Raw genomic sequence first — 24,238 nt, 5'->3', positions numbered from 1 at the left:
CACTGCAGATAGTCGTCTCCTGCTACATCAATGAATCTGAATATTGAATTTAGCAGCCTGGATTCAAATCTGACCTGCAGCCCTTGTGCTGCATGTCGTCTCTCCCTCGCTCCCAATTTCCTGTCCGTGGTGGACATTGTGCACCAACTCAAACAATGCAACAGATACAAACAAGATATCACTGTGGATGTTGGAATGATAATGAGGTCAGGTGTTGTGCGATGAGGAGTGCATTTGTGCCGTGGAGTCTTTATCCTTGTGTCGTCACAGACATCAGAGGCAATTAAAACAGTATCGCGTTTGCAGGTCACACAACAGCAGAGGTTCTTCTTTTGTTTATGAACCGCAAACCTTGAAAGACTGGCTCTAACTAGCTCAGTATGATTTATTCATAAGACTATGGATCTGCATGAAGCCATGTCAATGCAGCAGGCTAGCTTGAGGTGGTCAATAAGTGGTCAATACTTATATTGTGCTTGCATGGGAATTATTCATCATTTTTTTTGACTGCTTATTCACCCAAGTGTCAGAGGACATCGATATTAAACTTCAGTTACCACTCCTATTATAGCGGAGAGGGTAGGTGAGTTGTCATTATTTTGGTCAGTTATTTGATATACTAGCAAGTCTTTCCAGTCGTGAGGTTGGCCTAATCAATAATTCTATCCTTTGGGACCATGGAAGGTCAATCCACAGACATATATAAAAATAGATGCCATTTAATGCAGAACACTGGGGATGAACACACAGGTTACAGCTTATTATTTAAATGACACAGAGGCTTGATCAATGGAAATGACATTATGTCACTTGCAGCAAGTGCATATAAGAGAAAGGACTGCAATCTGATGAAGAAACCTTTTTGTACCTAAATACATGCTGCTTTATGCGTTAAATAATTCTAGTTAATAATGGAATTCATTGGTTTTGTGTTTTATTTATTAAAATCTGAAATGGGAACAAAAATGTACTTAAATGTCAAGACATACAAAGAGGTCGGATAGATAAATAAGCAGATGGAGCGAGTAGTCTATTCTTGTCTACTAGTTGTCAGCAGGATGAGATCCACATTTCTATTTCTTTTGGAGGAATCAAAAAGTTTGACAATACCACAGTTGTAGGAAGTGATCTTGCTCTCTGCAGCACAACGTGATGGAAACCGAGCCTGCTCACATTTAAAACCCACAGGGGTGGAAAGTTCATGTTGGAATACGACTTGGCGTTCAACTGCTGCATTCAGGCTGCATAAAGTGGGACCTGGATGTGTCAACATTGTTCTTGTGTGCAGCAGCAAGAATAACATCTATAATTCAAAATCGTTATTAAGGCCATGGTGGAGCTGCAATCACAGAGCTGTCTTTGTGAACTCAGATCTTGAAAGCTTGTCCACTCATTGGGTCCCAAAGGTGTCCAGCAGCCAGTAGGGCCCCTTGGACCTGGTACCAGCTCAATGATTCAGATGAGGCCATAAAATTCCAAATGGCAATGGGAGGGTAGTTGCTTAATTGACCTTTATTGGGCTTTCTGCTTCATTTGAAGACTGGATATTAAATTAACATGATAATTCAGGCCCAGCGTGTTAATGCCACCACCGATCCCCCTCTCCCCCCTACATTTTAATATCACCCTGTAACTTTTATGGCTACCATTGATTTAGCGCTGCTTTTTATTAACTGGCTTTAATTTTCCATATTGGCACACACTTACACAAAGAAGGTTTTACTCCAATTGAGCGGCGCCCTGTTACACGATTGAGAGTTTATGAGGCCATTTCTATTAAAACCCTCCTCTATTCTCACAGTGACATATATAGGCTGTAACAGATGAGATCTAATATGTGTAGGGGAGCCCTGGGGTCGGCTATTGGAGCAGTGGCTACAGTACTTGAGCCACAGGTGTGAGTGGAATAGTTTGATTATTATTTCCCATTGTTCTGGAGTATTTCTTATATTAATAGTGTCTTTAGTTAATCATATTCATCCCTCTCGCCATCCCTGCAAATATCTCAAGATGTCAACAAAACCTGGCCACACATGCTCACTGTTTGCAAAAATAGGCTTTCTTCGGCGCTGACTGTGTGAACCTTATTAAGGACTATCATTTACATACCATCAATGTTGACGTTATGAAGGCAGTGTTGTGGTCTGGCTTTGAAGGAGTATCTGACAAGAGAACACTACTGTCCTCTTGTGGAAGTGACGGGGCGAGCAAATGGAGGCAGTGGAGACAGAGTTCAGACTTCTTTCAGAGCATCATATGAGCAGTCACACTCGCAAAACAAATGCATATTTTTGCAAGAAAAAGTAAAACATTTTGATGCAATTAGCAGTGACAAGTCAAAGCCTCACACTGAGTGTGTGTGCGAGAGAGAGAGAGAGAGAGAGAGAGAGAGAGAGAGAGAGAGAGAGAGAGAGCTATCTATCTATCTACTTGATAGATAGATAGATAGATAGATAGATAGATAGATAGATAGATAGATAGATAGATAGATAGATAGATAGATAGATAGATAGATAGATAGATAGATAGATAGATAGATAGATAGATAGATAGATAGATAGATAGATAGATAGATAGATAGATAGATAGATAGATAGATAGATAGATAGATAGATAGATAGATAGAGTGAGCCTGAAACAGAGCTACACCTCCTCACCAAATGTGACAAAAAAAGCAAATTTTTCAAGAACCAAAGCTCCACAGCTACTGGAGCAGGACTATAAGAGCTGTGAGCTGGCAGCAGCCTCCTGTACGTTGCTGCCTGCCATAAACTGAGGGACAAATACATAAAGTCCAACCAACTTTTAAGTTGGTTGGACTTTATGTATTTCAGTTTATTTTATTGATTTGAATACTTTTCAACATTTTAATATGCTTTGGTTACACGTACAGTGTTACATCGCGCCAATAAAGCTACTTGAATTTGAGAGAGAGTTAAATCTAGATGGGGCAACTCCCCACACACACACACACACACGAGACAAATAGGGACACACTGCCAATCGGACAAAAAGCTAATAACCCACCAGCACATTAGAGGTGAATTGCTTCCCGGATGCAGCCCCTTTCCCCCTCTCCTAAGTGGATGCATTATCATTGTGTGTGTCAGAAAAAAAAGGAGCCAAAGAATATGAATATGCGTTTACATCTGTCTGCCATTAATATGCATGCCTGAATCCACATCTCAACACAAAGCCAATTTTCTGGCCATCTGTGGGATGGCTGGTGGAGGTAATGAATATTCTTTATGAATATGCTTTATTTTGCGAGGCGGCGATACATCACGAGCATGCCACTTTCATTCTTTACTCTCTCTCTCTGTCCCTCTCACTCGCTCTGTGCTTCTGAGGGGCACAACTTGATGAGTTTAATTAGACTGTACAGAGGAGGGATGGAGGGAAGGAACATATTTTCTATGTGGTTACAGATATTCTCTCCATCCAACCTTCCCTCCATCTGGGGAAGGTTGGATGGAGAGAATATCTGTAACCACATAGACCAGGGCTATTCAACTCAAATTCCAAAAGGTCCAGATCGAGAAAATCTCCTCGGGCAAAGGTCCGAAACATTACAATAACATCTAGCTCGCGCTATTTACTACCATATATAAATATATTCAAGTCAGTCTCTCTCTCTCTCTCTCTCTCTCTCTCTCTCTCTCCTCTGAATGGTGACGCTGGAGAGAGAAATACGGCTGAAGAACGTAATAGCTATCATGACTTCTGCAGCAACCAGTCTACAGTCCTGATGTTCATTTAATTACCAAAGTAACTCACGACTGAGGTGCACCTCTTCGAATATTCATTAGTTTGAACATATTTTCTGTATGGCTCTGTGCACACAAGCAAATCATCTTCCAGTTGTACCTTTAACTGTAAGAGTCATAACAATAAGAATCAAAGCTTATCAATTGTACAGCTAATTCGCAAGTTTTTATAAAATATTACAACAATGACATGAAGTCAAATATTAAGCAATTGCCCAAATAGTTTCTGGCACAAATCCAACAACTGCATCTCTGACATATGCCGTGTCGAGGGCCATGCTGCCTTAATTACAGAGCATTTTTATGACACAGAGTTACGAAATGAGGATAGAGAAGTGGAGTGTAGGATGTGTCAGCCTGTAGGCACCTTTGTATGTCACATCGATGATTTAGACATCAGTGACAGTATTACTTTTGCTCGCACGTCTATGGGGCCTCGGCACAGTCCATTGGCTACTAGTGTCCTTTAATGATTTATGATTGAAGTTAGCCCGTGAAGTCCCCACAGCATCCCCCAGAGCGAGAGGCACGGGGAGTGACCAGTTTTATGGCAGGACTGGGAATCAATTATGCTAACGGTGGCTAATGAATGCACTTGAGGGAACTGCTCCCCGCACTCAAGGGCCATTTTTCCCATTTGCATATTGATAGCAGAAGGACAGCGGCCACTTTCATCTGCCTGTGATGAAGCACCATGGAAATGGACTTCTGTGTGTTCCTTTCAGTCTTACTCTCGACCATTTTGTTTCTTGTTCATTTCTGCCTCCTCTTTTTTACAGAAATGGTTTACATTTAGCCAAGAAGATCGTTTTTATTTACATGATGATCCACACAAACTATATTTTCCCCACCTCTTAATACTCATAAATACACACAATAGTGTGCCCTCTGCCAAAGCCTCTTCCTCTCTTTCAATAGTCTGAAGTCATTTTCAATTAGGGCTCTTTTGCGGTCGGTCCTGGAAGTGCTCCAGTTTCTCCCCAATGGACTCTGATAGACACAGTTTAAGAGGAATAATGGTGAGGCCTTTTACTGCCGCCAAGGTTAACATGCATTAAAGTCATCTGTTTGCAAAGACGGACGTCTGGCAACACTCCCTCTACCTCCACCAAAATGCATTAAGGTAAATAACGCCAGAGCGAGAGAGAAATCACTATGTCCGCTGCGTCTCAGTGAAGTAAAGAAGGCTATGAATATGAAATGCGCTATGAATAAGTTATGTGGTGGTGGTAACATTGCAAAAAAGACCGGGTGTGAGATTAAGGCTTTTTCAAAACGCCATTGTGTGGCCGTCCTCGTTCAATGACATGATGAAAGTGATTCAAGAATTATTTGACATGAAATCAGAAGTACGTTTTTTGGAAATAAGCTGAATGACTTTCTTGCAGAGAGTTAGATGAGAGGATTGGTACAATTCTCATATTTGTCTGTTAAATGAGAAGCTGGAGACAGATGAAGGTTAGCTGAGCAGAAAGACATTAAAAAGGAGAGGTTGCCTAGCATTTAGTAAAAATATCAGACAATGTCTTTGTTATTATGTAATTGCAAACGTATTATGTCCTTTATCTTAATACAAGATAATCGATGCGTTACTTTCATACTTGCATCTTTTAAGGGAGACTTAAAAAAAAGTATTATCCCGTAAAAAAAAAAAACACAGTAGAAGTTTACTTTAAACCAACTTTAAGAAAAAATTGTTTATTACAAGAGTCATAGAGTAGCATACCTGGGGAAGGTAAAGTTTGGACACAAATAAACTTCTAGAAACATCCGTGAGTGATGCTTTCACTCGGTGGAATAGACAGACAGAGGCAGACAGGCAGTGTTGGAGGCTCACACTAATTTGATCTGGTGACATTTTCTTCTCCAGCTCCTCGGGGGTAAAAGAGCAGCAGCGAGGGAGTGAGGGAGTTAGAGAAGGACGTGTTAGAGAGAGAGAGAGAGTAAGAGAGACAGAGATGGAGAAAGGAAGAGAGAGAGACAGAGATGGCAAAGGAGACACTAATGAACGCAGACAACAAAGACCCTAACCTGAGCTCCAAGTCCCTGGAGACACGGAGAGGTTTTTCATTGGGTCAATAAAAGCACTGGACCGTGTCTGCATTGGCTTGCCCTTCAAGCACCCACTCAACTGCAGTGGGAGGACTTTTGTTCAAGGTTGCTGGAGTTAAAGGGGAATATCGCTGAATTTCATATTTCTGTAATGTGCGATTCTGAGCCACTAATCGTGGCCGTCTGTGCACAGGGAGAAAAGACCTGCGACATCTTGTTAATGTGTGATGTCACACTGATGTTCATCTGCAAAAAGACTTCATCAGGAGAGATGTTGCTATGACAGTAGACAGGATTCCCAACACCACTGCATTGTATTCAAAGCTGACGGCTGAGCTTCACTGAAGTTTAGTTGGATGTTAGGTTTGAGACTGACGTGTTGATTGTCTGTATGATAGCTTTGAGGAGTTTTGCTTTTTCATTCACAAACTCTCCAGGGGAGCGTTGAGTTGCATCCGAGAACAAATCAATTCTTAATTTAAGGACTAAAAGTTGCAACACTGAAAACTGAGTTTTCAGTGCAGAGAGTGGAGGACTATAACTCCCACTGGATGTTTCAGGGTTCATTTCTCCAAGAGAGCAGTGCTGTGTCCCTCTGCCGAATCACAGGAATGCAGCCGCGAGAGGAAGGAGAGCGAGGTATGCCAAAATCAGCATGATGAAATATTGACTCTTGGCATGTCATTTAATTTTATGCACCAAGTGGCAAACAAGATATCACACTGTTCATAATCCTCAGCACACACACATCCCTGAACACACACACACACACACCTCCCACAGACTCCTTGTTATTAACAGGGAATCTAAAGCTGTATGAGATCCTCTGTGAGGGGGGGGGCGGACCTCAAGTCTAGAGTCTTCACACCAGGACTCGTACCTGAAGGGTAAGAGTGAACACACACACACACGCACACACACGCACAGCAAACACACGCTGGGGGAGACATACTTGGTTGCCCCGCTAAGTCCCCCCACGTCTGACATATGTCACTCCCGATCTGTTCAGCAGGCCACACGTTGCTCCAGTGTCGTACCGCCACTGTGGAGTAGAGGGCTGCAGAGGGGGAGAGTCAGGCAGAAAGAGAAACAGAGAGAAGACTGAACAAGAGGGCACAGAGGGAGAGAGCGAGAGAGCGAGAGAGAGCGAGAGAGAGAGCGAGCATGAACGAGGCAGGGAGAGCTGCTCGTGGTTGCTACCCTCTCCTTGCTAATTGATAGTTTGGAAACAACACCATCTGTTCTTTAAGAAAGTCAGATGCACCGTCGAAAAAGATGCCACCTCTCCTGAATACATTTACCAGCAGCCAACGCAAATAACTCGACAGCCCCGGGCTTCTTTCAACAGAAAGATCCTGCAGGACACCGGCTAGACAGACATCTGTTATATTTGTTACAGTAGAATGTTTTGATCGAGTCCTGGGTTACTGCCAGGGAGTCCTGAATAATGTAAACATATGATGACGAAAGAAGCGAGTCGGTGGACTCTTTATGTGCACAAACGGCTCAGAATCCACCTGTAACCGTGCAAATTCCTGTTGAGAGCTTTGGCAAAGTGACGAATGGAAGCGGATTGCCACCATGTGGTTGAGTAATGCAGTCACACTGAAGAAGCTGAGAAACTCTGCTTTGACTTACTGCAACTGTAATGCATTGACAAATCATGCAAAAATGTTCACCGACTCCTTGTAGAAACATAAACATCTGTAACTAACCGCTGCAATCGATGCCAGATTATGTAATAGACTCTACAACTCCATTTAACCTCCTCCACACACACACACACACACACACTTGCACTAAACAGTCACACACCCACACAGACCGACAGTAATGGATAGAAAATGTGCACTTTAACCGATGCCATTTTTTGCATTACAACTGCTTATATTTGTTTTGGACATGTACGGTTGTTTCATATGTGTTTATCCATGTTCTGTGTTATTATTAGTCATATTGAGCTGAGTAAACACACTTATATTCTGCTGTGTACATGTATAGTCTTGAATTACAGTAAAATTGACCTTGTAAATTTAGCTTGATGCCGTTTAATCAAAACTCACACGGCCTGAATCATTTTTCCAGGAAATTCATTACAACACTCTGTACTCAGCATAAATCTAAAGGTGCTTACTTGACTGTACACAAGAAGCCATGTAGGATGTCATCACTCAAAAAAATGTTATCTGTATTAGATTGTCACCTTTTTTTTTTATAATGATGTAATGACCCCTCAGCCGGAGCAGCGGAAGGTTAAACCAGAAGCATTTCACTGAAAAATGAATCTATACCAGCATCAGCTGTACCAGAGAGTATAAACCAGCTCCTCTTGGGATTCCAGGCACACAGCTCAATGCAATGGCCGTGTTTTACATCGCCAATCTGTTACAGTGGGATCTCCCCTGCTTCAATCCCATGGATGATTAAGCGTGATAATTAAGGTTTTTGGACATTTTCCACAGAGGAGCAGATGTAGCAGCTGGTGACATTCATGCATTCCCAAACACAGAGGAGGGAATTACAATGAGGCCTCCATTCATTTCAGTGATCACAAAGTCTGCTCTTGGCACCAGCTCAAAAGCAGTCAAGCTGTTGTTGAAAAGGACCATTTGTGTCTCTCTTTGTTGCAATGTAGGCAATGTACCTTGGTCTATTTGTGGAATTACAGAAGCCGTAAAAACCAGCAGGGATGTTCCAGCCAAGGAGAGAAACCATGGAGATTATCCAATTACTTGTTTGATATTGTGGTTAATATCTCTAACAGGTATGATGCAATATTACAGATTTCATGATTGCTTTTAAAGCTTTCTTGTCTTGATGAACAAAAGACTTTACTTCCTGCTTTGTTTTCATTTATGTATTATTTTGTACTACTTTACTACAAGGCCTATAAGACGGTTTCCTTAAGTCATTGTGCAGATTTGTTTTTAGCTTGAACATTGATTGGGAGGATAATTTCAGACTGAAACATGAAGAAACTAATCCATGCTTTCATTTCCAGCAGGTTAGATTGCGGCAATGTTTGTTTTCTCTGATCTCCCCTAAAAAAACTCTCATACAACTTCAGCTCATACAGAATGCTGCTGCTCGAGTCATGAAGGCCAAGAAAACCAAACACAACACACCAGTTGTCAGGTATCTTCACCGGCTTCCAATATGTCAGGGAAGAAAGTTTAAATTAAAATACTGCTGCTTGTCTGTAAGTCTCAAAATGGCATTTCACCAAAATACACCTCTGACTGTATTTAATGACCTCTCATATCATTAAGTAGAGGACTGCTAACTGTTCCCAGCATGCATATATGGAGAAGCAGCATTTAGTCAGTGTGTGGACTGGATGGAGAGCAGTAAAGGTGGATATAGCATCATTTTGGCTGCTTTATACTGTTGGGTTGTGTAATCTATTACTATGGTATTTTATATATGTATTCTATGTTTAATCTTAATATGCCAAGAAATTACTCCGGTTGATTAAAGATCTGATGAATAAGGAAAAACATGTCAATATTATCCTTTGACGTACTAGTGCAGCGTAAAGACAGATAGGTAAATAAACGGCTCAATTTCCCAGAAGCCACTGCTCAAGCGGAAACGCCAGGGACTCCATGGAAACGGGAGACTGGCGTGCTAGCTTGGGAGAGACACAGCATAGTTAGCTTGCTCGCGCTAAATCTGCGTCCAGATAGGCTTGCCTGAACCCGGAAAACATTTAATTTACTGCCTTTCTGCAAAGATGAGCCGTACACCCGATGCAAGAGCGAGGTAAGGGACACACTGCGTCAAACGAATTCCTCATTTAACGCCAGCGAGTTGTAGGGGAACTAGACAAACCCGCATATGTTAAGCTAGCGCTCAGCCAACTTGTGCTTTCACGCTTTACATTATTTACAGATATAACCAGGAACAAGTTACCTGCTCATCAGTAACGTTATGAGTTAAACACAAGACGCCTTCAGCGTTAGAGAATGATAACATTGTAATCCCCAAATTGACTTCTAACTCTGTCAGCTAAAACAGTTTATAATCCTCAAAATAACGCGCAAATGCAAGCGTTACCTTTTGTAAGATGACATTTTCTATAACGGAAACTAACGCCGGCTGTTACTAAATGAATGGCTTTTACGGGACTAACGCATCCTCAAGATGTTTTCGTGATCGATGAGCTGCTACAAGAAAAACACATTATAATCTCTTCTCTCCAGGGACAGCCAGACCAGAAAGATCCAGGAAAACATCACCAATGTGGAGAAACATTTTGGAGAAATGTGCCAACTGTTTGCCGCCTATGTCCGTAAAACAGCCAGACTACGAGACAAGTCGGATGTCCTGGTTCGGGAAATCAGCGTGTATGCAGACACAGAAACGCCACACCTGAAGAGGGGTATGAAGCAGTTTGCAGACCACCTGGCCAAGATTCAAGACTACCGCCAAGCTGAGGTAAAACTGCTGCATTTTAGCTCCCGCTGCTTTGACTTCATTCATCATTTTATATTCATCTCGCAGTCTAAATGTGGTGGGTAAGAACAGAACCTGATGGAAACGTATTTGCCTTACAGGTGGAAAGACTTGAAGCCAAAGTCATAGAGCCATTAAAAAGCTATGGAGCTGTAGTGAAGCGTAAAAGGGTAAGTGTTGCTGTGAGCTGCAGCCATGTTGACATCTCTACTGATTCTAAAGTGAGCCAAATGACAGACAGCTTTAACCATGTTCCAGTACAGTGGGTCCTCAAAGAGAAACCTGTTTCATAACTAGTTTACTCTGAATAAGGCAAAAGTCTTTAGATATTTAACATTTGTGTAACTGATGTTATCTGTCTTATTCTTCCTTGTTGAGACATAATATTTTAAACACAGTTCTACAGAAACGCAGGTAATGCTGCTCCGGCTGCCAGTGAGATAGAATGTTGTCAGAGAATGGAGCATGCCTCAAAGATGGGGCGATTGCTCACCGTGTCTGCCTTTCTCCATATCACGTCTCTTACTTGTGTTTCAGTTACATCTAAGTTATTGCATCTTTTTTTTTTAAATGGCCCACATGTTTCAAGATGTAATGTGTTCTGGCCTACAAGGATGAGAATAGGGGTTTAGGGGCAACTTTACTGTCAGTGTGTATTACCACTGCATGGCCACATGAGGTCAGTGTTGATTTAATGATGACTTCCCACTTCTTTGCACCTGTGTCATTATCTCCCCCCTCAGCATTTTGTTTTCGGATTAAAAGCAATGTTCTGCATAAAAGAACATATGACCTCTCACACTATGTTGCCATAGATTTTTTAATTAGTCACGTTGCCTCGTGTTGTCTGGTCACCCGCTGTTGCAAAGTGCTATTTAAAGATTGCCTCTTTTTCAAGTCATCTTTTTATTAAAACTCAAGTACTGAATTTAACACCTTTTAGTGTGTTTAAAGAAAACTTTGCTCCTGATCGTGACTGGTCATTGTATAGGCAGAGTGAACGTGTCAAAAAAAAACCTTACAAACTGTATCAGAGTAAAAATAACACAGAAAACCTGCACGACAGGGTGTGCTTGAGGTCTCGATCTGGAAACACTGAGCTATACCAAATGTTTGTTTGATTATGTCCGGACATAAATGTGTAAATAATTGACAATCATTGTCATACTGACGACTTTGTCCGTGTGTGCTTGTGCATCCATGCAGGAGGATCTGAAGGCGGCTCAGAGTGCCAGAGACAGAGAAGCTAAACAGATGGCTCAGCTTGAACGGACCAGACAGCGGAACCCATCAGACAGGCAGATTATTGTATCCTTGCTCGAATACCAAACAGACAAGTAACTTTCTTTCTTACAACAACCACCTGTATGCTGCAGGCAACATCTTGAGCGTAGCTTCATTCCTGGTTCATTTTAGATATTGATTAATATTGCAGCAGAAAAATAAACTTTGATCCATCTTGAATGTTTATCTTGTCTAGTCCAAAAAGGTTTTACTTTACAGTATCGTCTCATCGGTTGTCATGAAAGCTCATGTATTTTTGATGTTTCCTTGACCACGCTTTCAGTCTCAGGTGTGTCCCATGTTGTGTGTGCATCTCATCCCTGGTGATGTAGGACTACAAAGATAAAAAATAAACACACATTTCCATTGAAATGGAGGTGGAACAAATGGACAGAAATGACTCATTAGATGTGAAGCGCGTCTTGGAAGTTACTTGAAACTCACTCACAAACCTATAAACTCCCTGGAGTTTCTCCATTGTCACACCGGTTCTACACGTACACAACCTGCAGCACTTATGGGAAACTAAAGTAATAGCAGCAGCTTATTTTATACAGCTCGGATCCTTTTCAGATGTGTGTAGTTAAGGTGTTAAATTGCATGCATGATACACACATGTCAAAATTGCAGAAGCTATTGTTTTCCCCCTTCCTGTTTTAAAGAGCACATTAGCATGTGAGCTTATGCAGATATGTGGGACTGGAACTGAAGGTGTGAAAGCTATGATACTGCAGCTCTGCTGTTGAAAGCTTTTGGCCTGGGTATCAAGTATTCATTTTCTAATTGAAGTAAATCAACAAGCATAAAGGAATACTGTTGAATTTCTATGTTAATACATGGTTGTTCTCTAGCCATAACCTCTTGTGTTGGTCTGATATGTTTTGTAGTATGTTGTATATTAATTTGTCCGCCCATTAGGCTGAAAGTGAGCTCCAGAGAGCAACCATGGATGCCACACGGACCACCAGGCAGCTGGAGGAGACCATAGATGAGTTTGAGAAGCAGAAGATCCGGGACATCAAGGTCTGCCTCAAATTAAGTACTATTTCAGTGGTTGGAAATACAGTACATGTCTGAAGAAGTTGTTTTTTTGACATGTCACAACTCTTTTTCATCTCTTGTGGCCACCATGTAATTGTGATGTATTTAAATAGTGCTGAAGCCTACTCAGTACTTAATTATTATCCATGTGTTTCCCCCTCATAGAAAATCTTTGGTGAGTTTGTGACAGTGGAGATGTCGTTCCATGCAAAGGCCTTGGAGGTGTACACCTTGGCCTACCAGAGCATTCAAAGTGTGGATGAGGAGGAGGACCTGGAGGTAGGCTGACTCTCCGCTTAAGCTTCACCGGCATTAGTGTGTTTGTGCACAGGAAATGTTTGAAGATGTGAATTCGGGTGTAGTTATCGACCTGCCATCATGTGTCGCAGACAAACCCAGAAAAGGACGTATATTTAAATGTGCTCATGTACGTGACATGAACGCCGACCTCGCTTTATGTACACCCTCTGCCGTGCACTTGATTAACCTGATGGTTATATTTAACAGGTCCACGCTATCATGATCTTATGCAGCCTTTACTCAACGACTCATTGCTCGTGTATACTCTATAGTCCACGCCCTCTAACTCATGTGGTAACTTTGAAGAAACCTGCGGCGAACTCTTCACAATTCAGAGTCACAGCGAGCTACTTTCTTCTGTTTACAGTTTGCTTTGAGACGTTTGCTGTTACTATTTTAAGAGACAAAGCCTGTAGTGAGAAAACGAAGGATCAATGATTCAGTGAGCAAGGTTCCTCCTGCAGTTGCCCGTGTGCTATTTCCCTCCACCCCTTGCCATCTCATCTGTGTGTTTTGCACTGAATCATCTCCCTTCCATTCATATTGAAGCGAAACTCCTAACCCAGATGAGGCTGTTTTTCAATGACTCATAGTACAAAGCATGGGAGATATAATCATCACCAGAAAAAGGCACAATGACAGGCATGAAGATAATCCTGATTGAGCGTCCTTATGGAATCTATTTCTGGCGTGGTTTAAATGGCAGTTTGCTGTGTTATCAGAGGCATACCTGTTGAACTGCTTTGTTTCTGTGCGATTAAAGAAAGACTGCCAGTTGTCGATTTGCTGGTTTATTCAAGTTGTGTGTTTTTGCGCCTGTGACTACATTTTATTTGCGTTAAATCCCTTAACTAAAAATGTGCACTCAGTATGTGAAGGCTGGGCCTATTATTTTGCATTATGTTCAGTGAGACCCACCAAGATTACTGATAAGTGTGTGTAGGCAATGCTTCAATTCTCCTGTTTCTCTTTGGAAAAAAACGTAGCGCCTACTGTCTTTGGCAGGTGTTCAGGAGCTCGCTGCACCCCCCTGACTACCAGTCACGCTTAGACATAGTGCGAGCTAATTCCAAAGCCTCCCTCGATCGGACCGGGTCCTTCCTGAGTACATCAGGGACCTTACAGGTAAGATACAGACAGTGCATAGATGATCCGATGAAAATTTGAATTTCCCCAGAAGCTCTCAGTTTCTGTTATGGTATTGGTATTTTATCTTTGAATTTGGCAGTTGTGCAAGTTTCATTGAGATGGCGAAATAAAAAAAAAACTTTCCTCCTTCCTTTTTCGAACCAAGTAGTCTTCCTCATACTAGTCGAGACTGGTGCTCAAATAACTAATGTCTGAAACAGTTGTGCCAAAGTGTATACGCAGCATTACGTCAGCCATCATTCAGCTTGAATCTCCACACACACACCATCGCATGCCGGTAACATCATGCATTCCCCCCCCCCCCCCCTCTGTTGTCTTTCGGTCTCACGGGGTGTGTTCGGAAGTCGTATCTAGAGATGTCCAGATTGCTGTTCGCACGACATCAGCATGCATCTTGCGCCACAACTCGAGATCATGCTTCGGTTTCATTTTATCAGTGGGAATCTGGAATCTCTGCTAAGCAACAAACACAGAAGCAGTCGGGTACACGGCACAGCTAGAACGGTGGACTGCAGACCCGTTTGCATGCTAGAAACTCCAGAGGAAAACTGACAACGCACACAGAGAGTCTTGTTCTAAGATTATAGTCATGCCATGATATGAACTTGGCAGTCCTTCAACATGAGGCACATTTATGTTCTTATAGTATTACACGACAAATATAACCTGATTAATTCGATGCATATTGGGCGTGTTCACACACGTACCTGAGAAAACCGGAAGCACCATTTGGGCTAGATGACTACCTGCTACGTGCATAGTGACTGTTTATTTGTTGTCACAGCAACAAAGAGCCTCCAGTCGGCAGACAAGAAGAGACGACGAGGAAGAGGCCGACGAAGAGGATGAAGACGAATCGGAGGAGGAGGAGGAAGACGAAGAGGAAGACACAGATGACGAACATTAATTTTTGTCTCACTTTGTGTTTGTCGGTATGGAACAAAAAAAGGATACCTAAAGGTATATTACTGTGTCGTTGCCAAAAATCACCACACAGGTGGTCTGAGCAGTATTGTAGTGCAAGTGTGTTGTAGCTGTGTAAGAGAACATGTTCTTTACTGACGTTTGTCTTTGACATTCCAGCCAATTATTGTCTTACATATTTTTTTATATAAAATATTCCGAAATGTACATCACATTGTACTGGAACTACATTGCACCATGTTATTCATCTTTATGAATTAAAAAAAAAAGAAAAGTCCCATTTGGTGTTGTTCCAGTTCTATAATAAGTACGTGGTGTACCCTCGCTCACTTTGCATAGCAATGGCAGCAGAGAGTTTGATTGTTATTAGATTGTTAAGGATGTGAATCGGCCTAAGTGACAGTAGTTACGTGACGAGCGCAGTTGATGGTGACTCATCTTTTCCACAGAAACGCTAAAGTTGTACAAATGAAGCTGGGGACATTTTGCACCATTCGGTCTGTTTATCAGGATATATGTGCGTGTGGTACAGTATGTGTTTGCCACAGTGGAGGCTGACGGCTCCTGTGTCTGTCTTGCATGAGTCACTCAACACATTTTATTCCTCATCTGCCCAAACACTGAACATGTTTCTGCCCTTGGATTTGTACATACGTACAAAACGCACACGTTTATTTCACGTTTACAAAGAAACCATATACGCACATGTACACACACCTGCACAAACAGAATTCATGGAGCGGCCATGCAAGCAACAAAGATGTTTGATACAACACAAATGAGGGCGACCAAAAGCTCCCTTACAGCGGCACTGATTATCTCGTCGGCTGCGAGATAAAAGCTGCGTAGGTGGTGTGTCATCAGCCCTCTGTGCGACGGCACCTCAATGCATATAAAGGTTAATGTGTGTGCAAAACCAGTCCCACTGACACGCACTCACGTACCGGTTTTACTTTGGTGTACTGTGGATCTGAATGGCCCGTGTTGCAATGAGTCATCACCTATAAAAGTATGTGTTTGAGTGAGTCAGAGAGCTTTTCCAAACGCAGATAAACCTAAAGGCTCCACTCCCTGATCACAGGGCAGAAGAATAGACAACAGGCGAGAGAAAAGGGTCTGAAAGAAAAGAAAGCGCCATGTGAGGCTAAAAGGCCAATCTCCGTGTTAGCCAATAGTCAAAGGCACAAAGGAGGCAAGAGTTAGTTATGAGTCATTGACTGTAAAAAGAAAAGGGTAGGAAACAAACAAGGATACCCATGCAAAGAACCAGATGTGTAGAGAAAGGGAGGAAGAGGGACAGTTGAGAGAGGTAGAGCATAACCCCAAAACCTTATCGTTGACTGACTCATTGCCCCTCAGCGTCATGCCACTCCCATCAACTCCAACACCCACCGCACACGCCAACCGCTGCACAGCCTCATGCTGCTTTCATAATATGAACGCACCTTTCACTCGAACCTCAAGCCGCTGATCCTACATTGCTAGAAGGCGTGTTGTTTTTCTCTTATCAAACTAAATTGCTAGTTCCTTCAAATACAGTTCTGCAGATGACTTCCAAAAGTAACAATAAACGCAACGATTAGCACATGGAATCCCTTCAGTAAAATCCCCTTTGGGATTGAAAAAGCATTTTAATTGCTGTGCCAGTTATTGTGGTTAATCCCCTTAAGTCACCGCCAGAGGGTGATGTTTAAAGCATTCCCTTTTTAAGGGAAACTGAGATTTGAAGACATTGTGTTCCTTTCAACCTGTAGGTAGCTGCAATGTGTGTGTGTGTGTGTGTGTGTGTGTGTGTGTGTGTGTGTCACCTGTTATCGGTTACCTCTCGAGAGAAGCAGACAGATTGCATTTTGAAAGCCACAAAAGAGAGCTTTAAAACTGTCGAGACAAAAACATCCGGATATGTAATTTAAGCAATTACAACTTGACTGAATCATTTCGGCCTCCACCCTCATGAGAGTGCAGTTTTATGCAAACAATAACACACGTAAACTGACTGAGCCTGGGTTGAGTCCACCAGTACATGCAAGTGGTTCGGTCCTTATCCATATTCAAGTCAAGAGCAACCATATCAGTGCTAGTCGGAGCCATTATTTGTGTCTACTTTCTCTTAAATTCGATATTCTGATCTTAGAATGTGACACGGGTATAGTGACATGTCTTGACATTGTGACATTTAAAGTACACACTATTCCATATTTTCTTTCACCTACAGCTGCAAACAGTCTCGTGTGAATGGCTAGGGGGATGAGTCATAGATCAAACCTCATGGAGCCAGTATCTATGGCTGCAGAATCCCATGATTGTCTCTCTTATAGATCTGGCTCACATAGAGGTAAGGATTCCCTTCTCTGCCCCTATGACTCAACTGCAGTCTTCCCCAGTGATGAGCATGCATCAGTGCGTGTGTGTGTGTGCGCACGCGCGTGCGTGCGAATAAAGGAGAGAGGGCATGAAGTGAGTGTTTGTGTGAACATAACTCCAAAATCATATTTGTGCAGGCGTACTTTGTGTGTGTAGATGTATATGTGACAGTATATGCTGGTGTTAATATACGTGCGCGTGTGCCACAGAGTCCAGTACAGTTGTTTGGAATATTAAATACAGTGCCGTGCTGGCGGCTGTGATAAAATCGAGAGGCAGCATAGCCGGAGTGTGACTCACACACTGACTCACTGACAGGGCTGCCATGGTACGTGTATGTTTCTCTGCATGTGTGCGCGTGTGTGTGTGTGTGTGTCTCACACTGTGGTTCCTCCGGCAAACTCACTGTCTGTTGCTGGTGTTCTCAGAACTCTGAACCCTGTCACAATCCCTGGATTTCACACCAGCAAACAAGGTTACATATGAGTGTGTGTGTGTGTTCCTTCCTGCAACAACATATGTGTTGTGCATGTGCAGAGGTCCAGCAAAATATCTTCACACTGCGCTGACAGCACATTTAATTGAACAGAGCAATGTTTCGATGCCTGTGAGATCTTTGTAAGGCATTGCCAAATAAATCATCACAAAGCAGAACAAGCAATACATAATGTATGTATGTATGTATGTATGCTCTGCTATGCAAACACAAACCCCCCCGAAGCCCCGGCGCTCCAGGCAGGGGAACAATATCATGTTGAGCTGGTGAATCTGTAATGTGGAAAGGAGGGGACGGACGGACGGACGGACCCAACCCACACACACACACACACACACACACACACACACACACACACACACACACACACACACACACACACACACACACACACACACACACACACACACACACACACACACACACACACACACACACACACACACACACACACACACACACACACACACACACACACACACACACACTACAAGTCAATCTACTCTCAGACTGGACCAATCAGAGCGGCGCTGTGTCTGATCCTCCCATACAGGGCACAAAACAGTATGTATGGCAAAAAGCCCCCCAAAAAACATAATGATCATAGAAACTACTACGACTACAAATAGTTCAAACTAATTGAAAACTAGAAAATGATGATAATATATTACTTTCACAAAAGGGTTTGAATGACAAAAGCAAATACAAACTAACAACAGGGAAATAAACAAACTATTTAGGATTTAAATACAAAGTGGGATACATCAACAGATATTAACTCCCGGGAAAGAAGGCAAATATTCCTAGTAATATCTATAAAAGAGGAGTAAGAACTTTTAAAATCAGACCCACGTAAAATGTTTGTTTCAACGATAAACGTCTACAAACAAGGGTTAAATAAAGAAAATCTAAACATCAACCCTTAGGTGATGTTAAGGGTAAATATATAGAATTCCTCTCTCCTCGGGAGGATGTTGTTGTGACTGTGTGTGTGTGTGTGTTTAAGCTAGATTGCATGTTTTCATGCGTAACAGAAGTGAAGACGGAAGACCTCGAGCTGCTCCGGAATGTCTTGCCAACATGTATACAACAGCCGCTCATCCTCCCATTTACCTGATTCATGCGGCAAGATGAAAGGCAGTGTACCTGTTGTCAAGGGCAGCAAGTCACAACAGTTATTGTACAGTATCCGTCCCACATTCCAGGATCTCAGGTACAAACGTAAATCAAGGGATGCCTGTGCTTTAAACAAGCGTACAGTACTGTAAATCTGTATGTGTCGTGGCGTGTGTCAGCGTTGCGCCGATGTGCTCTGCTGCAGTATATCATCCGATGGGGTTAAAGTGACTTCTTATTTACTTTGCGATGCCCGATAGTGGTGTCACTTGGATATCCCCGCACAGCATAAATCACTGTTTGCAAAGAATAAGAGGGAAGTGAGAAACCTCGTGTACACACGTCATATATCCTTCACAAAACATAAGACCTCGAAAAAAAAAACAGATAGAGTTTTCCTTACACTCTCATTATAATACATAGTGTGTCTGAGAGCATGTGCATCTCTCGAATACAAGTGTATTTCGTGTTTCAGTCTTGTTTACTGTGTGTGTTGCAGATTTGTGCGAGGTGTTGGACCTGATATCCAGCTTTGGCTTCATACTTTTACCCGTCATTCTATTCCGCCCGGTGGCTGTTAACGATGTCGAAATCATTCACTTCCAAAAGAATGGGAGGGGGGGAGAGAGAGAGAGAGAGAGAGCACACGTTTGCGTCTGTGTATTGCACAAGATGCTTATCAGACAGAGTTGTGTTGTGATCAGTGAGGGAGGCCTTGGCTCAGGAGCTCACAGTCGCCTCAGCCTTGGCGTGTAGCTCTGTGTGCGCATGTTTCTGTGTTTGCCTTTTTTGTTTTTAAATCGAGCCCGTGCCTCTCATCAGCCAGTGGCCTGGTATCAGTGGGTCATTGTGAGTGTGTGTGTGTGTGGTTCCTGCCAGGTGAGCAGTGAGTGTGTTTACCACTTCCTAGTATAACACGACACTCTTATCAGCCTTTTCTTTATCTCTGCTACAGTCTATTGTAATATTAAACTGTTATTATTATGAACCTTAACTCCATAAACAGTTTCTGAACCTTGGTAATAGATTAATTGACCTTTAGCTAAGCCTTGCCACTGCTCCGTCAAGCTATCAGAGCTGCCATGGAGCCCAAACATAAATATTATCTAATCTTTCAGAAATGGAAAAGTGATTTCAGAGAGAAGCAGACAAATGGGTCTACAGTATAGAAGGATATATCCAGGATGTCAAACTGATTCAGCAGTGAAAACAGGTGAAAGAGATGAAAGCTAGAGGCTAAAGCTACGGATCACGGTGTAAAAGTGAACCACCACATCTGGCAATCCAGACAGAATACAGTGAAATTAAGGAAGGACATGTTCCTCGTTATTCACTGCTGCAGTCATTAAAAAGCAAAAGCAGCATGTGATTAACATTTAGTATCCTCTCAGTAGCTAGAGTTGCATACAAGTGCTAACTCTAGTTCATGATGCACTCCTCTGCTTATGGTAGCGACACAGATTTCATAGAAACGTAACGTTTTAGAGACGTACATCTCGTTTAACCAGGTTCCGGCTCAAAATCCACAACACCAGCCTGAAAATGAAGAAAATCTGAAACGGTTGCACATTGGCTCGTGGTTTGGATGCGAGAGCCAACTTCAGCGAGTTTACTAGAACAGATCTGGTGTCTGAAGCAGACAGACCCCCATCGCCGGGGGCCTGTTGGCGGTGCCTGCTGCTAGCCGATAGACGGACAGCGTGGGTGTCCGTCTCAGTCACGACTCTCTCAGAGAGCACACGAGTTCCTAACTCGGTGACGAAAGTAGAAGTTTGAGATCATTTTACAAGTGTGTTTTGGAAAAGCCAGTGCACACAGCAGATGCACGGCCAACTCGAACCATTTGGAGCGAGTGCATCATTGGAAAGTACACAAACTCTACTCAACGACACTAAATTGTGGTGCTTAGATAAAAACATTATTCATAGTAGAAACCACTATGGATTTTTTTTGGTGTTTACAGTTTCTATTCTTGTCTTGTTGTTTGGATTATTTTATAGAGCTCAGACTGTGCATAAAAGGGTATACTGGTGGAACAAGACCTATAGCGTACAGTCATGCAAGGCTGTTGTTTTAGGCACGAGCTCAGAGGGACTAACGCGCTGATATTCTCGCCAAACTTGGTAGTTTGGCCACACAGGTTAAATCAGCAGTCAAGAGCCTTGGCATCGTTCTTGACTCAGACTTCATTTTTAAATCCCACATAAAGAAGGGGACCAACGCAGCTTTCTTTCGTTTCAGAAATATTGCAAAGGCCGTTCCTTTCCCAACAAGATGAGAAAAAACTAGATTACTGTAATGCTCTCTTCAAAGGTCTACCAAACCAATCCAATCCATCGACAAATTACAATTAACTCAGAACTCTGCTGACAGGCTGAACTAGAACAAGGCAGAGAGAGCACATCACCCCAGTTTTTGCTCTCAGTATCTTTTAGGATTCATCCGTAAGTTCTTTTACTTGTTTACAAGGCTCTTCATTCCATACCCATGACTGCAAGATGCAAGTTCCATGAACATTTTTAATCGTCAGTTGAATCCATATTCATTCAGCACTGCATTTAACTGTGTCTAACTAAAGTGTCATCTGGTTTGCATGTATAAGTGTATTTATGCCTTCTATGTTTTATTGTGAGATATTTGCATGTTTTAATCAGTTTGGTTTTATTAATTCTCTTGTTTCTTAACTTTATTGAAAAACATTTTTGCACTACTCCACCTGTATGAAAAGTGCCGTTTAAATAAAGTGTATTATTACTGTTATTATCATATACAGTTATAACATGTACTATGGTCACCCTATAGCTGGGGTTGGCAGGCCACCTTATGCAACACATGGCACACTAGCAATAAGTGTGCAAGAGTTTTGCCAAATCACCACTTTCACAGCTGTTGGCAGTTGCACGTCCTCCCATTTACACTAGTTTGACAGATTTTTCCCCCACCTGCCTTCTGCAAAGACACCTTACTCTGCTTCCGATTGGCTAGTACTTGTTGATTTCTTCACAGAATTGTCTGAAGTTGAATGCTCATGATCAAAGTTGGTGGAAGGTAAATGATTTCAACACATATGTGGATGTTTTCACAAGGATGGCAGCCTTCTTGTAGTGTTCTTATATAGAATTACAATGTCGGGAGAAAACCTTTTTTTAAGAACGTTATGCACGTTGCCTATATGGATGGAATAAAACAACAGATGGAGATGTAAACTCAATCTTAACCTTAATGTTGATATGGCATACTGAACAACAACAAAACAAACTAATAACAATTCTTATCAAAAAGGTTGCCGACCGCTGATCTTTAGCCTGTTAGCATGCTAGCATTTGCAAACTTATACGGGCAACATGAATATCTGAATGAAATCTCATGAAAATCCATCAAATAACTGTTGAGACATTTAAAACCACAAATGTTACCGTCATGGTGGCACTAGAGGAAAAGTCAGGCGATCACCAAAGACATTAAGATTTAAAATCTTGGAATCGCAAACATCTGTTCAAAATGTTACAGCAATCTATCAAACAGATGTAAAGATATTTCAGACAAACACTGCCAACGGGCCATGTCCATATTATAAAAGGTGCACATGATACTTTGGGCCCCCCTGTTCAGTGCAGTGATCTGGTTATTGTTAGTTATGAAATGTTTCATGAATGGTATATAGCATACGTGTGCTGATGACTACCCTAAAAACAGACCGCATGCATCCACTACCGTTTACACTCAACCCTAGAAATAAACACTGGCCCACTGCTCAGCGTCCCTGTGTCAGCCATGCGTAACACCACATGTCACAGCGGCCGTGCATGCCGAAAGCCACGCAGGCCTTTGTTTTGGAAACTGTGGCAGGGGTTGCCATGGAGCTCGTGTTTGATCTATTGTAATTAACCGAGCCCATTGATTGCACAATGCTTCTCCCTGGCTCGTCTCCATCAGCAGGCAGCCCTGACTGGACGTCTAATCAAACGCCACGTAAACCACCGTTTATGAAGTTGCCTCCCCACCATGAGTCGTCCTCACGTGGCCCGACGGAGATGAAAGGAGCACAGGAAGTGGAGGGAAGGCAGGACAATAAGGATCATGAGAGGATTTCACAAAGCTGAGGTTTACGGTTTGAAATAGGTCTAGATTCTGAGCTCAAGAGAACTGATAAGTGTTAACTGATTACTCTGTGTGTGTGTGTGTGTGTGTGTGTGTGTGTGTGTGTGTGTGTGTGTGTGTGTGTGTGTGTGTGTGAGAGACAATCAAGTGTCATATTCGTCATTTTATTTTACACAAATGTGTGTGCTAAATATGAAGCTACAGCCAGCAGTCAATTAGCTTAGCTTAGCATAACCACTTGAAGCATTGGGTAACAGCACGTTATGAAAAGCACCTTTAAAGCCAATAGTCGGGAAGATAATCATTTGTAAAACCACAAACAAATATGTTGATCCTTTTTGTAAGTTGTACGCATTAAGGTGTTGATAAGCCAGCTGTAGCAATGCTTGGCAGATTCTTTTCAACATAGCCATGCTAGCCGTTTCCCCGTGCAGACTATTGATTTCTCACTCTCTGCAAAAAAAGTAAATAAGCATATTTCCCAAAATGTCTGAACTATTTCTTCAGTCGCATATTGAGGGGAATTCCTGGGGATTCACCATTTATCTTCTTGTAGCCACAATGTTTTGCCGTGACTCTAATTCCTCTGAAATCCAGTCACGTTATGTACGGTTTCATACTGAGGAAGTCCTACTAGGTGGCCACATCCCTCTGTAAATGTGTCCTTTGTCCCTTAGTAGTCCAGTCACCGTGTCCTGACGCGTGTCATGCAGCCTGCTTTAAAGTCAATTAGCCCTGCTTTCCAGCCCCAGGGGTGGCAATCTGGGGCTCACACGTCCCGTCAGGGCCGACCTTCACGTGAGGGACTGAGCCAACACTCACATATGGCCAAGCCCTGGGGTGGGAAACTGCCTACTCTGGCCAAGGACAGGACTGCGCATGAAGGGTGGACGGATGGCAATGAGGGCGAGCATGTAATCTCTAGAGATATGGCAACTTTCTACTTCATTTTATTTTATTTATTTATTTATTTCAAAGGATATACAGATAGTAGTTCCAATGATTCCTGTTTGTGTTGTTGGAATTAACAAGGTGGGAAGGAAATAAAAGCTAAGTTCACACAATGTTAGAGAGTGTGGTGTTCACTTTATTTATCTGATGCAAGCGAAAGTGTGACAGACGTTTTTCTGAACACAAAGTACAATGAACTTAGTCTGAGAATTATCTGCAAGGGATTTCCAGTGAAATT

General features: G+C 42.4%; 1 protein-coding gene across 1 annotated transcript; it reads left to right on the top strand.

Annotated features, from left to right (window-relative positions):
- Positions 1–9,450: 9,450 nt before the first annotated feature.
- Positions 9,451–15,210, top strand: cibar1 (CBY1 interacting BAR domain containing 1). Its single transcript, XM_079287774.1, has 9 exons — positions 9,451–9,581; positions 10,022–10,256; positions 10,376–10,444; positions 11,481–11,582; positions 11,842–11,886; positions 12,477–12,581; positions 12,765–12,878; positions 13,905–14,024; positions 14,833–15,210. Exons 1-9 carry the CDS (start codon positions 9,553–9,555, stop codon positions 14,953–14,955), a joined length of 942 nt encoding a protein of 313 aa, XP_079143900.1. The 5' UTR covers positions 9,451–9,552; the 3' UTR covers positions 14,956–15,210.
- The last annotated feature ends 9,028 nt before the right edge of the window (positions 15,211–24,238 follow it).

The sequence above is a fragment of the Melanostigma gelatinosum genome (assembly GCF_949748355.1).
Source record: "Melanostigma gelatinosum genome assembly, chromosome: 17".
Lineage (NCBI taxonomy): Eukaryota > Metazoa > Chordata > Actinopteri > Perciformes > Zoarcidae > Melanostigma > Melanostigma gelatinosum.
The sequence above is the reverse complement of the archived record's forward strand: the minus strand, read 5'-3'. Positions and strand labels throughout refer to the sequence as shown.